Source organism: Pseudochaenichthys georgianus, chromosome 10, assembly GCF_902827115.2.
Source record: "Pseudochaenichthys georgianus chromosome 10, fPseGeo1.2, whole genome shotgun sequence".
Taxonomy (NCBI): Eukaryota; Metazoa; Chordata; class Actinopteri; order Perciformes; family Channichthyidae; genus Pseudochaenichthys; species Pseudochaenichthys georgianus.
Window position 1 is genome coordinate 31,783,924 of NC_047512.1, and position 15,470 is coordinate 31,799,393.

Sequence of the window (15,470 nt, forward strand, 5' to 3'; positions counted from 1 at the left end):
AAGACCAATTGAGCTCGCTGCACAATGCCTGAGGGATTCAGAAATAGGGAAGCATTGTTCTGTTGATCTCACTTAGTGGATTTGCATTGGATTTATCTCAAAGAGGAACTTAGTTGGGTGCCCAATATCAAATAGAGGTGTTACAATACAATGATATGGATTCCTGTTTGATATGGATCCATGTATCGACTAAAAAACCCTTCCCTGAAGTGTGGAATAGGAGTTTGTGAATGTTAATGGTCTGCAAAGGCTAAAATCCAAAAGTTCAGGCCAGAGGGAGTTTCTCTCCCATAACCCTGCCTGAAATGCCTCGATTCGACTCCTTTGTTGCGTAACATAGTGACATCACTATGTAACACTATAGCTAGTTCTCCAACACATTGTACTTAATAGGTTAATATCAATCCTTAATATACACATTTATTTTGAAATTCCTATAGCACATCTAGGTTATTTAAATTGTCAGGAAGTGTGGTATACATTATTTATTTTTGTGACTTTATAAATATAATCGATGTGTGTCAATGGGTATATCATATTGTTTCATCTGTCGCAGGGTGCTAAAATGTATACGAATAACAAAAGTATGATAGTGAAAGACTATATCTTTATCAGCAAAGACTGCCTCGTTGGCCAGAAAAATAGATAAATAATTGTATCGAGAAACTTGTGATTTACACTAAGGCAATTTTGATAATTAATTTGACAGTTACTTAATTACCCATTTGTGTTTTTTGACAAGGCAGAGTGCTCTTCTAGGACCCATTAGAGCCCACAGTAGTTGGGAGTTTACTGTGAGTGTCAGAGGGTCACCCTACTGGTTTTAAATATATGTTGCATGGATGCGTTCCTAGTTTACAATACACTATTTAGTTGGCAACATACCCATCTTAAAGTGGAAAATGGACATTAGTTCTGCATGTAAACCAAAGATGTCAATGTCAAAAAGCTTAGAATACATAACTCTCCTAATAACAGATTTTACAGGACTTATTTTCAGGGGACATAATAAGCCCGCTCTATACCATGATTTACATCTCGTCTCTGGTTAAGATTAGACTGCAGTTCCCAGGGTCAGAGGCCTTGTATAGATTAGGCAGAAATAGCATAGGTCTTAGGGGGCCTTAGATGCTGGTGTCGCACCACTGCTGTAGTGTTGGGATCAGATGTCGAGCTGTTTGTCTACAACAAGAGGGAGTGTCATCAGAAAGTGACATTATCATTGGAGAACTCTGAATAACTCATCTGCCTTACAGTAACCAACATTTGTGGAAAGTGTCTCTGAATAAGCGATTCAAATCCTGGTTGGGAATTGTCATAGGGCGACATTCCTCCAGGAAACCAGGCCTCCCGTCATTCTGCTCCCCTTTTCACTCATCCCTTACTAAAAAGCAGCCTGATACATTCCCTCATAAAAGAGAGACTTTTGCTGCTTAGCAACAGTGAATGCCAACTCAGCCTGGCAGGCCAAGGCCACTCCTCCTGCACTGGGCTCGGCATGGATAAGGTAACATGTAGCTTTCCTCCTTGCTCACTCTCCTGTAAACTCTGGAGTGGAGCTTACACTGAGCTCAGTCTTTAGCCGGACCTTGACATGCCTGCACTGTGGAGCAATGTGCAGCCAACTCTCTGATACTGTCTGACACAGTGCCTGGCCAGAGAGATTGCTGCACTGGGCCCGGAGTAAAGTCACGAGGGAAAGAAACAACCTAATGCCTGCCCCCCTGCACCCTCATTCAGGCTGTGATGTTACTGATGCACGGCTGAACACGAGGAGGGAGGGGTGGTGGGACGGGGGCCGCTGGCTGCTGGCTGAAGCTCTCTCACTCGCACACCACTGCCTGCCCATTTGGCTGGATTTAGTGCTTTGGAGGGACAGCAGTAATGGGATTGCCTCTGAGAGGGTAAAATGAGCTGGCTGAACCTGCAACAACGTGATCTGACGTGATATGGCAGGCAGCTGATAGTGGACGCATTTTCTCTTCTGTTATCAGTGAATGGAAAGAGTGGCAGTATTTTAGTTGGTTCATAATGTAGTTGATCCTTCTTAAGTCAGAGGTAAGCACTTTTGAACATTTTTACAGGCAGTGTTTCTTTCTATTTGTTGGCTCAGTGTCTTCTAAGTGTCATTGTTTGTACATTGTCTGCCTAGTCGTGGTTTGTCTCAGTTGCAGTTGTACTTTACATAATGCCTAGTAGTCACGATTTAAACCAGAAACATCCCTGTTCTGTTATATTGTGTGTGGGAAGATACTGCAGTGGTATTGGAGAGGCAGCTCCTGCCAAGGTTCAATGTGCACAAAGGTTTGCCAAGGCAGTATATTTCATTCGATTGCACAGAAGGTCAATGCAGTGAACGCTGTTTTTTTTCCTCTGCCTGTTAAACCAACACGATTCATCCAGATTTGGACTTTGGGTCATGTTGATAATAGCAGAGCTGCTTTTGATAACGTATCTTATCAGCAGGACGGTCGAAACGTAATCCATTTAAATACGAACACCTAATGATTGAAGCATATTAACATTAACAAGTCTTTAAAATCACTTGCAATAGAATAGACTTCATTTATAATGTTATCTTTACAGACTGAACATTGCTCTTAGGTCCAACATTTTTTAATGATTTAACATTTTGAAGTGTGCATGTTCAAAGGTAGGGTCCAGATTTATATATATATAGCATTGTGACACTTTCCTATAAAGAAACGTATCAATCCATTCGTTTTGAGACTTGCTGAATGTGTCATTTGTAGGTTATACTCAACATTCTTATTGAGTCAATGTGCTAGCAAAACTTGGTTTGTAAAGGTGGATATTTTGGCCCTGAGAAAAAACGGTCTGTAATTACAGTTTTGTGTACCCCAGACCTATAATTAACTCTGTGTTGTCATGTCAGGCATCTACAGGTGTCTATGACTCTAACGCTTTAGGCAGAGCCTTGTGTTCGTCTGGGTGTCAAAATAAGCCATTTATTTCCCTATACTGTAAGTGGGTACATAGGGAAAGAAATGGCTTATTTTGACACCCAGACAGTTTTGCTGCAATATATTGCAATAAAATATATTGCTATCCTAGCAGTATTACACACACACCTGCCAACAGCAAGCAGGATGCAACTCAAGAATAAAAAAAGAAAAGGTTAACAACATGCTTTACAATATGCAATAACAATAACTCTTGTTTTCATAATAGATATGTAGTATTTTAGCATTAGAATATGACAGCCAGAACCTTCTTAGCCTCCACCCTTCCTTCCTTAACCTGTATACGTGACAGAAGTACAGCAGACTGTAGGTTATTTATTATTCTGTTTTTCAGTTTCTCAATTGTTGGGTTTTCTTATATGCACCAGGATGTCTGGGATCTGCATACTGGAACACTTTCGGGCTGTTGGTGACTTGATATCTTACTCTCCTGTGGTACATACCACAATGGTGCTTTTGTTGTAGTAGTGCCTGGCAAGCTTAGCAGTCCAGTCAGCTTAAATAAACACAACGGTACACAACAAAGCGGTTAAGACTCTGCGGTATATTTCTCATGCCAAACGGCTCATTTTACAAGTAGAAACATGTCTTGTTACTGCTTGGCAAGCCTCACATTTAGGCTTTTATGAAACCAAGGTCCATGAGAGACAGCAGCCGTGTCTGGCAAAACATAAGAACCCTGATATTCAACAATCTTAATGTAATCACATTGTGTATCGCATAGCCCAAGTAGGAAATCATTTGGACAGACTTGCAAAATGTTTTCCCTTGAGCATTATCATGATGGCTTTTGCATTTTTCATTGAGCCAAGTCATACATATTTAAAGTGTCCAGATACTGTTACAATGACCAATGGCTACAAAGGCTTACCAAGGCATGCCTTAGCCTTTATGGAGCCCGAGATAGATATTATATTGGAATATCTGTGCTTTAGCTTAGTATTGAGTGCTTCTGCTAACATTCAGTGAAATTACAAAGTCATCAAAGATTCTGTTGATAAATGTTTAAAAAATGTGACCTTTTCCCCATCTTTACAGATATTGATGCCTGAATAAGTGCTACCAAAGGAATTTGAGGTCATCTACAGAAGTAGGTGAAATCCTGTGTCCACAATGTCTAAGACAACTCTCAGCATGTCTACGGACCAAGTTGCGAGCACAGTTCCTCCACCCCACAGAGAGGCCCTCTCTCCAGAGAGTCTTTACAGCTCGTCTCTGTCGCCTTCACCGGACTCCCACAGTAGTATTTCAAACCCCAGTGACCGGGAAGCCAACAGCTCCCCTGAGTGCTGCCTCAGCGACACCTCCTCCTTGGATAACCTGTACAACACCACCTTACCAAAGGATCCTTTGCTCAGTGATGTGAGCCTGAACCTGAACCAAACATTTATTGCCACACCTGTTAATGGCAGTGTGAATTTCTGGAATGACAACTTGAGTCTGATGAGCAGCCATGAGTCAGAATCAGACAAGTACCACACTTTCAGTGAGAACACGGAGGATGGGAGTAGCTGTGCAGTGATGTCTCCAGACTCTGTTGGGAGCCGATTGAGTTCAGTTGACACTTCCCGTAGAGGGTCCCCTGAGAATGACTTCTGCTCCCTGAGCTCTGGGGAAATGGTAATTAGGACAAACAGTTTTTGCTTAGAGGATCATTCCCTTGTTGTCTCTTCCCTGGATGAGTCATCCATGTCTCTGGCTGCCGGCCATTCAACATTTCCCTCTGAATCTAACCTGCTGTCAACCACTCTGCCGGATGTCTTTGAAAAATCTTCAGAAAAAGTCGTAGAGGAGAACATGGGCCATATGTGTTTTGGCCTGACTTTCACTGAGGATATGCAACCTCGTGAAGAAAATGATATGGCTACATCCAGCCCTCTTGTAGCTCTGCCAGCTGAGAATGAGGGAGCTCTTTTGAAGACCTTTGTCTGTGAAAAATCTCCTGCAAATTGCGGAAAAGAAGCTCAGATTGCCCGTGCCCAAAAAGAGCCATCGCTCTGTTTCACTGCAGCATTCACACCAGAACAAGGCGATACCTTTGTGCACTCTCCGTCGGTTATGCAAGACACTGATCATGTTATCCATACTTCCACTCCAGTACAAAGCATTGGGAACATGATACCCAGCCCCCCCTCCTTTCCAGTGTCTCCCTGTACTGAGAACACAGGAAACCCAGGACACAACCCTGTTAAACGGCAGCAAAACTCTGCAGCTCCTAATCATTTGGTTGCAGTCACAAAGGTCAAGAAAATGGAAATCAAGAAGTTTCCCAAGTCAGACTTCAGCAGCATAAAATCTAAAATTGTTACAAGAAATGTACATCAGTTATCAGTGTCAGGCTCTTCTTCACAGCTAAAACCATCACAAGTTAACGTGTACAATAAACACACTGAAGCACAAAGAGGAGCTACTGACAGCATTAGTCCAACCAATTTAAGGAGTAGCACTGCGATTGTCTCTACCACCACTAAAGTGGTCAATGATGCTCCGAGACGAATGACTACAGGGGCTGCTAATTCAGTTGCTCCACAGTCGTCTGGCCCTACTGCTACGAGTGGACAGGGACAGAGTGGAGCATGCAAACCTGGCCCAAACACAGCCGCAAATAAACCTGCCTCAGAAGTATGCAGTAATGCCAGCTTTGCAACAGAACAGGCAGCCTCATGCCAAGCAGCAGAAACTGCAACTGCAGAGCATTCTGGCAACCAGACCTTCTGCTTCTCATCCTCAGGAAAATCCCCTGATAGAAGTGATCCCAAACCAATTCCAAAGAAGGGCGTGTTAGACCAAATTAAGGTCGCATCAGGCTCAGCTGTAGGTCAGGCAGAGCCTTCTGTGCCCAAGACGCGTCTTCGCTGCTCATCGGAGAGTTTATCACCATCATCCAGGCCACCGAGGGAAAAGAGTGCAACTGCAAGGTTTTCAGCTAGCTTTACCACTCCCAACGTTAAAATCCACCCGGGCCTGACCCGAACGGGGAACTCGAGCAGCAATTCCCTGAATAAACAGGCCATTCCGACTGAGGCGGGAAACCGACCTGTTAAAAACTCCTCAAGAGAGGTGAAGAGGATCAGCCTGGTGGTGAGTATTGACTCATTGTCATATTCTCATTACAGTGCTGTTCATATTTATGTTCTGACATCTTTTACTGTAAGCCACATCAAATCCAGATGGATTGCATTTAGAGATGTTATAACTGGCAAGTTAGTGGCATTTTAACAACAGATAAAATGTTTTTTTTAAACTGTTGGGGCCAATTGCACAAAGCTGAGGGACTGAATGAGAAATTGTTCTTTTTGCAGCTAGAGTCCAGTGAAGTGACAACAACGGGAGCCTCATCTGATGAGAGAAAGAGCACATTTCGAGCACGACCAGCTCCTCGACAGACAGCACAACTTTTACAACCTCCACCTGCCAGTCCCAGAGCGTCCCCTCTGTCCAGCAGGCTGAGGCAGCCAACCGGGGGGAGGGATGATTTCAAGGCCTCCAAAGCCGGGACACCACAGTCCAAGCTGAAGAGCAGCACAGGTAAGACTCAGAAATATAAAGTGGGCCATGTTAAATAAATATTTAGTTTTTTGTGATACAGTTAAGCTAAACCAGTGATAAACTTTCACAAAGAGTAAGTTGACCTTTAAATGTTGGTAATCAAACATTGACAGTAGGTCACAACAAATGCCCTCATAAATCTCCTACTTTTAACTAAGCAGAGAGTTAATGATTTCCTTACTATTTTCCATTTGGGTAAATGGGTAATGCTTTGTAAACAATCTGCTTAGGCATATCATTTGAAACATAAAAAGTAGAAAAGTTTATTTGGATTCGAGTCTTAAAGTTTTTTGTAGGTTTGAAGGCAACACCTATGGTTTTGTGTGGGTTTTATGTACTGAAGCTGATATAATAGGATCCTTCAAAGCAACACCATAATGTTATGAGTGACCAATAGGAAATATCTTTGATTCACGAATTTGCCCAATAACTGCAGAAATAATAAAAATGATCAGTAAAATTAAAGGATGAACATTAAATTGTTTGATTTAATGCATTTCTGCACCTCTTATACATGTTTTTGCAAACGGAAATGATTCAGGTTGTAGTAAAGCAGTATCCCCATCAGAGGGTGCCACTGAGCAGTTCCTCTAATGCCCCTTTCCCCCCAAAGCAGTTCCAGGGCCAGTTCGGAGCTAGTGCCCTGGTTCTTCCTGTTTCTACAGCAGCAGGGCCGGCTCTTAGCCCTTACATTTTTTTCTAATATGTAGCCCCACTCGATTGCCACCAAGAACCAAATATGTCACGCTTACGTCGGTGGCTGATCAACAACAACAAAAAGCCTAAATAACATTGAGAATCAGTAATGATACTGTATATCATCATAATCGTTGCTTGAAAGCTAGGTATTTTGAGCTTGGAGCATGCAGAGGCTAACTACAGCTAGCTCTAACGTGATCAAACAGGCCGTATATTTATCTTTCTCCTGCGTCAGTAAAATAAATATAAATATAAAAAATTATGTTACATTACATAATTGCCTCTAGATTGGATTATTATTGGTTTTAGTAATAACCTTATTAATAACTACCTTTTTCTTTTTAGATCAAGCACTATTTATAATATGTATTCAGCAATATATGAATGGTCTGAAAGCCAAGACTTTGAAAACCCTCTGTTCCGGGCCGTTCCGTGTTACTATGGTTACTATCAGCCTGTCACTCATTATTTTCAGGGGGGGGCAGTGGGGAGCAACCGAGAGGAGATGGTGATCGCAGAAGTTTTCCTCCTGTCTTCAAAAACGTTACACAAGTAATTATCTGAATATAGCAAGATGGCGTTCATACTCTGAAAGACTTAATTTTTTTTAATCCACCAAAAACATGAAATGACCCTAACACCAGTTTTTTAAAACTCAAATCCATGTGTGTCTCTGAATGAGCCGCAGGGATACCGGACTGATTCAGAGCGGGTCATTCGGTTCTGGGACTGGCGTTACTTGTGTTGGTGAATAGAGCAGACTGCTCTGTGTTTGGTGCCGCTGTAACGTCTGTTCCTTGATCTCTGTCACAGACCGCCTCGTCAGACTGCCACTCTCATAAACGGCTGATATTAAGATGCTTCAGTGCGCAGGTGACAAAACAAGATGCATTGTGGGCCATGTAGTTTATTGGCATATATAAAGCTACATTAAACGTAGGATAAACTTATGATATTATTTGCAAGCTCTCGTGGGCTACATAAAACAAGGTTGCGGTCTGGATTTGTCCCCCGGGCCTTGAGTTTTGTCCTACATGATTGTTGTTGATGATAAAGAGTGTGAAGAACATTTGAACGTCGCGGTGACGAATGGAAAGTTGTTGAAGTCTTTCTAATATTTCTAGTTGGCTTTGACAAAGCAAGAGCAACATGAGCAGCGCTTCGATACTTCTGTCTGCCATTGTTGCTGTTGTCGATGTGAGGGATTTTGCATGCCGTAAACGGTTACGTCACGACGCAAACGATGACACAATGACGCAGCACCACTCGGGCTCTGTGCGGTGGAAACACAAAGAAGAACCAGTTATAGAGTGTGGTCCTCCTGGTGAGCTCAGCCATGTTCCACAGGAACAGTGTCGGACACAGGTGTCGTCTCTTGTCTTGTGAATACACAGCTAACCCCCTCTGCCCTGCTGCTCTTCATAGTGAGAGGAGTTCTGGGGAAGGAGGGGGACTCTTCCTCTGATGGGAAGCCATCTGTACGGGCGGAAAGCAGGGGAAGGAAAGGGAGGTTTTGAGCTCGCCAGTAGTGAAAAAACAATGTTTGAAACAAGCTCCCTGAGCATAGTAAAAAAGCAGTAACTTTCTCATGCTCCAGCTACATGGAAACTTCACGGGGATACATTATTTAGCTTTAACTACTACATGTTTTAGTTTATTTGTTTGTATTTGATCAGATTTGAAATGGTTGCTGTAATGAGTAAGATACTTGCTGGTAAGTTGTGTACAATTTGATATTGAAAGTTATAATTAACAAATGGGGTAAGGTGTTGGGGATCCTGTTTATTTGTTTAATTAATAATATATACATTGTTTTCTTAGCTTTATAGTTGCTTTTTACTAGTTTTTCTGATGGACAAATATCGCATGAAAAGGACTCAATATTACCTGTTAAATCAAATATTGGCTCTGTGGATGTTTTAACTTCCAGCTTGTTACTCATGACACATCTCAGTATGCTTGTTTATCCTTTAATAACGGGGTTCATGCTGCTCACCTCAGATATGTCTTTGTGCTCCATTGAACACAGGCAGTCCGAGAGTGCAGACAGGAGAGTCAGCCCATGAAAATGTGTCAACATCAAGCATCAAGGCTCAACTGAATGGATTTCGACTTCCTCAAACTTCCTCTCGACCCTCTCTCATGGGCCCTCCCCCAACTCCTTCTTCTAGACTACCACGCAAGACCCTGGGGCCGTCCAGGAGTCTCACTGAGCCGAGTGAAGGGAGTACACACGGTAAGCCTACCAGCTCTTACAGAGCTTTTAGGAACAAAAGCACAATGATATCAAATCAGTTTCATGCAGGAGTTCTCCAGCATCAGGCCACTTTGTCAAAGCGTGTTTTCTGAAAACATCTGGACCAAAAGGTGGGGGGGGGAGGGCTCTTTGTTAAATGGTGACCCACTTGAGGGCTAGGCTTGGATGTAAATCTCCCCAGGGCAAATCTGTCTCAGATTAAATGCCCCCACATCTGCTAACATACATCTTTATAATATTGTGATGTCTTTTTTAGTTGTCTTTATGTTAGGCTCTATAAAAAAGAGGAATATCAAAGTGTCCTTACAAACACACATTTTGAAAAATAAGACACACACTTATGAATACATTTCCATATTTTGACATTGTTTGGACACCTATCTACCTCATCTAATGCCTGTGACGTGAAATTAACATTCTCCCATTAATGTCAATAAAGTAGAGAACAAATATTTGAGAAGGAGGGAGAGAAATTATGACTTCTTTCAAAGCTATCAACAATCAGTATATAACGCTAAGATCAATCCAGTGCTGAGCTCTGAGTGGTGCTGGTGTGTTGTGTTTTTAAAAATGTATTATAAGAGTATTATACAAAAAGGAGCAGAGGGCTCTTTTCCTCGCAGCATCTTCAACAGCATACAGGTCTCTGATTGGCTGAGAGGGCCTATTTTCCAAACTGGGGACCCCCCTTGTGTGGTTGTTATGGGAACGGGTTCTATTCCACTCTAGTTCACACACACACACACACACACACACACACACACACACACACACACACACACACACACACACACACACACACACACACACACAGTGTTGCCTGGAGGATAGTATGCAGACACAACTGATGGTGTACGCAGACACAACTGAGGTGCAGAAAAAGAGCAGTTTCCTTATTATTTTCTATTCTTCAATTAAAAGCCAATGGCCGGATACACAGGACTTCGAAGCTGCACTTGGACTGAATTTACAGTTCATTCTTTCAACGGCTCCTCTTTAATTCTGAAGGGCAGCGCAGCATCTAACTGTGATGTCACTCTGTTGACATGCCTGCTTGTTGGATCCTATCGTTTCTGTATCATCCCTTTGTTAGCTGCGTTTCATGGTCAACATGGAAAGCTTTGGAGAAGTAAGTGAGACTTGGGAGTTGGATCATAATTGCTTTATCCAGGGTGCAGTGATGAATGGAAAGATCTTCTGGGTATTTCACTTAGTCCAGCACGGAGGATGTACATTTACATTTTTGCATTCTAGATATTGATTCATTGTCATAGTTTGTAATGGTCAGATTCAAATTACACCTGTTTTTAATCTGATCAATTGTTTTTTACCCTGAAGATTATATTAAAGGTTGTTAAGGTTTTAATTAAAGGTCCCATGTCTTGGCCATTCCCACTGATCATCATTCCATTGCTGAGGTCTACTAGAATAGATGTTCAGATTGTTCAATGTTCCAAACTCATTGGTTTCTCACAGCATCTCTGTAAAGTATGTGTATTCACTCTCTGTCCTAAACGCCTTGTTGGAGCTCCTGCCCCCCTCCCTGTGAGCCCACTGTGCTCTGATTGGTCAGCTCGCCACCTCTGTTCTGATGAGTTCACCACCGTTACAGCGGAACATCAGTGATTATGTTTTACAATGGCGTTTGTTAGCAACCAGGAAATGACACCAGTAATGACAAACGGATGGGAATGCTGCGTGGGGTCTGGGTGCCGTCTTGGCGGGACGTTGCGGATTACTGGGGTCGTTTCCTCGTTGCTGCGTGGGGTCTGCGAGATACCGCGAAACTCAGCCTGAGCACGCACACACACACACACACACACACACACACACACACACACACACTCACAGCCTGGCTGGGGCAGCATAGAAGGGTCTTTTCTGTGTTTGAGTTGTACTCGCTACAAGGTGTGCTCTGAGGGTTTGTGACTCTGCAGACCGTATACATGCAGAAAAACCTTCATAACACACAAGGGGACGGGTAATAACCAGAAAAGCATGACATGGGCCGTTTAAATAATCATAAATACATTTAATTTATCAAGCAAATTTACAGGTGCTCAAAGACACTTTACGGTTATACCAGAAATGGTCTGTTTGTTTCTTCTACAAATCATTTTACAATCTCTGTACTTGTTCCGTAACAGTTTCTGGAGGAGCTGCACCTAAACCATCCCGTTTGAAAACTGGGAAGAACACTGGACCACGTGAGATAACACACGCACACTCAGCATATACTATCAGACAGACTTCTCCTTTATCTTTTCCTGTACAATCATGTCTCTTTTCTTCTCATGTCTTGAGAAATGATCATTATATGATTATACTTTTACATGACATTAGTATTATTGCAAGTAGATTAACAATGGACTTTTAGAAATTGCTTTATTCTTTACAATTGAACATGGTAAGCTTCCAACTAGTATTTAACATAAATAAATGAATATCTAGCTATTGGATGCTATAAAACCATCACCTCATATTCTCACACATTTAGTTCGTACTTCATACGTTGTCACTTTTTTTTGTTGAGATATTGGAAATGTCTCTATTTTATTATTTTAGTTGTCTCTCATCAAAGGGTGATTCATTAATGAAGAACATTTACACAATGAGAATTTTGAAAAATAACCACCAGTAATGTGGATTTAGTGATTTAGTGAGTAAAGGCAAATAATGGAAAGGTAACAAGTCTGGTGAGTTCAAAATATGATATAACTTGACTGTAATGCAGCCTTTAAAATCAGGAAACAACAATATTATATATATATATAATACTAGGATATTATGGATTCTAAAATCTAAGAGAATAACTAGTCTTGTATCACGATATTGATAGGTCAATATATATATATATATCCCAGTCATTGATCTTACATTTGAATCAGAATTAACTCGACCTTTCTGAACTCTTATTTCTAGAGTAAATGTGCGTCCGACCCCATTGAACTTTAAACACTGGCAAATCCTCACACTTGATAAGAAAACACACTGTAAAGTCTGACTTGTGATTAAACTACAACAAGCTACTGTTCCTCCCTAATGATGTTGTTATTGTGTGCTCATCATGTTTGCAGAGGGACATTTTATGTTGATTGAATTTATTTTCCATTTACATCAAATAGTAGAGGTATCTTTGTTTTTCAGTTAAACCGCCTGTTTGATCAATCCTCATTAAATTGTTCTAGTTTAAAAGCTGCCTCTGGTTTGCGGTCAGTTGATGCGCCACCATGGGTCAGTTTAACTCCAGCTGCGTGTCTCACCTGGATCTTCTGCTTGTTTCAGCTCTGACCGCAGCATGCAAGCCTGCCTCCGCTTTCTCCATCAGAGGCGCTTCAAATTCTACAGTCAGTCCTCTAAAAAGGACCGCTTCTGCCAGACTTGTTCGTCCAACTCCAAACGGACCTGGTAAGAGTTCTTTCCATTGGATTGAACATGTGTATTATCTATGTGTTCTTACCTTTCCATTGAGATAACTTGTCAAAGGTTTGAATTCAGGAGATACTGGTCATTTCGCTTTCTAAGTATAACAATGCAATTTAAACCTCTGTATTGTGAATGTGCTAACTTTGTTCGCCCGTTTAAAGGTCATTATTTGTTCAAAGAGCAGTGTCCTCTACTGCCTTATCATTTATTTAGCACCTATTTAAAAATATAAAATTGTATATTAATACATTTATTTTCTTTAATTGTTTTTACCTGAAGAAAACATTCTGTGTTGGTAAAAGCTCTTTTTGTTAAAGCCCAGAGTAATGTCTACAGACTCTCTCGAACTCCATTCACTGCCAACAACATTCTTCCAAGAAATACAAATAGTGTTTCGAACATGGCGAGCAGTTTGATACAATCGTTCGGACAGTCATGTTTTGTAGTTTGATGAAGTCTTAATTTCTTGGTAAATTAGTAATAATCAACATATTAAATTAGACCCTCTATCTAGGGTCTGACAATTAGTTTGATCTAGGCTGCAGTCAAAGTCTGTTTTTGTGAAACCATCCAATGGTTTGAGCTTACTTTTTGACCAGAACATTCAAGTTCTGGTGTTTATCAGTGACCACATGTGTTTCCTGTCACACTACAGTTGTAATGTGTGCTTTATTGGGTGTGTTGCACTCTGCTGCTCACAGTTAATGTGATGCAGATTTTCTACAGTGCTCTAAAGTGTCATTACAGCCCCCTTGAGTGCACAGTTTTGCGGAAACTAGATGATAAACATGCTGCATTATATAACACTCAATTAGTCGGCACGTTGTTTTGACTCTTGGATTAAAAAACTGATTTCCAGTCATGCTTTCAGACACATTTCCACAGTGCCAGCTAAGCAGCTCACCAGACAACAGCGTGCCACGATAAGTCTGTTGTCCTTTCCCATCCCACTGCTGGGGACACAGGAACACGGTAAATGAGAGTGGGGGGCTGGATTAAATTCCCATTGGCTGCACTGCTGCCGTCAGCTCCTCCCACCCAACCCCCTCTGCTCTCTTCCGAGCATCCTGGCTCTGCCACAGCACCGCCATCATTGAGCTGGGAGATGCTGTTTTGCTCTGCTGAGAGAGATTCCTGTGTTTGGTGAATAGATGAAGCCTGGCTTTACCAAGAGGATTAAAGGATTTGATTTGTTCCCCCTGATCACATCCATCAGCCTGTGCCGCACACCGCTGGCCAGCCTTCACAGCTGGATTTAGATTTACATTTGGGAGACCTGCCATGCTGAACTGGGTGCCTTCACTTTTCTCAAGGCCGTCTCAGCGGAGTCGCTCTCACTACTGCTTTTTATTGATGAATTTATTGTTTCCCTGTCAGTCCTGCTATCATTTAACTCATGATACACTAAGGCACACCATGGCATGCGGTTCATAGCCAGCATCAAGCTTCTTAGTTAAGAAACTCCATTTTTTTCGGGATAAAAACAACCTGCTTTATTTTTGAGAGATGTTGTGGTCTCCGAAGCTCTCCCTGTCCAACATCCACGTGCGTCTGACAGCCAAGGGTTTACTCCGAAACCTTCAGCTGCTGTCAGGATGCAGGAAGAACACGGTGGTTTTCAAAGCAGGTTTGTCACTTATTTTATATTGAATATTTCTACCTGCGTTATTATGGGTTTTGCTCTCTCTTCTGTAGTATTTAAGCCTAGCCTATCGGTGTTTGCCTCTCACGTGGACCTGAAATCTATTTTTAGTCTGGCTAGTATTTACTAGTTGGCAAAGCAGGAGGTTCATCTTTCATTTACCCACCTGGCTCACCAAAAGATGCAACCCTGAGCAAAGGTATGATATGAATCTTGATTTCAGGAATAATTATACTTAAACTAAACATCAGATTGGTCTCCTTTAATGCCATATTGACATTTAAACAGTTGTATTATGTTTGAGGCCACCTTTTTATGACTGTCAGAATGCACTTGCTCACAGTGACACCCTGTGCTCCTGTTTCACCCTGAGATGAACCAAGGTTATTTTGGTTCTTGGTTTCTCGGTCAAGCTACAGGAACCTTGTTTTGATTGTTGAACGGGATTGTGGGAAGGCAGACGCTTCCTGTGGTTTCCACATAATGCAAACCATTCTCCTATTTTTTTTTTTTAAAGGTTATGATCTTATATGGTAATCCTGTTTTAGGGTCTCAAAGGGTTTTAAATACAAAATGGGATTATATCTTATTTAAACAAAGCAATGCAAGTGTCCAGTGTGTAACAGTTATTGGTATTGTGTCAACAAAAGCACTAAAACAAGTGCTTGATTGTGAAGGGTCTCATCACCCATCATGCTTTGTGCTATGGTGTGATATCCCCTTATAGCAGCACAGCACTCTGCTACGGAGTTACTAAGTCACTCAGTATGTGATGTGAAGTGTACAGTGATGTTGAATTGTTACATTAAATGCGTCTTTGTGCATGGGAGGAGGGAAATGAAGAAGGCAATCGCTGTGTTCAGACACTTTGATGAAAATAGCTGCAGGTCCTCTGTTGCCATGGAAGAGTGGT

General features: G+C 41.8%; 1 protein-coding gene across 1 annotated transcript in view; it reads left to right on the top strand.

The window, feature by feature from the left end:
• The first annotated feature begins 1,829 nt into the window (after positions 1-1,829).
• Positions 1,830-15,470, top strand: part of mtus1a (microtubule associated tumor suppressor 1a) — a 35,116-nt gene continuing 21,475 nt past the window's right edge. Inside the window, exons 1-6 of the mRNA XM_034093428.2 lie at positions 1,830-2,058; positions 4,023-6,065; positions 6,287-6,512; positions 9,262-9,468; positions 11,637-11,696; positions 12,775-12,897. Coding sequence (XP_033949319.1) covers positions 4,098-6,065; positions 6,287-6,512; positions 9,262-9,468; positions 11,637-11,696; positions 12,775-12,897 — 2,584 coding nt within the window. The 5' untranslated portion in view covers positions 1,830-2,058; positions 4,023-4,097. The remainder of the gene's footprint in view (positions 2,059-4,022; positions 6,066-6,286; positions 6,513-9,261; positions 9,469-11,636; positions 11,697-12,774; positions 12,898-15,470) is intronic.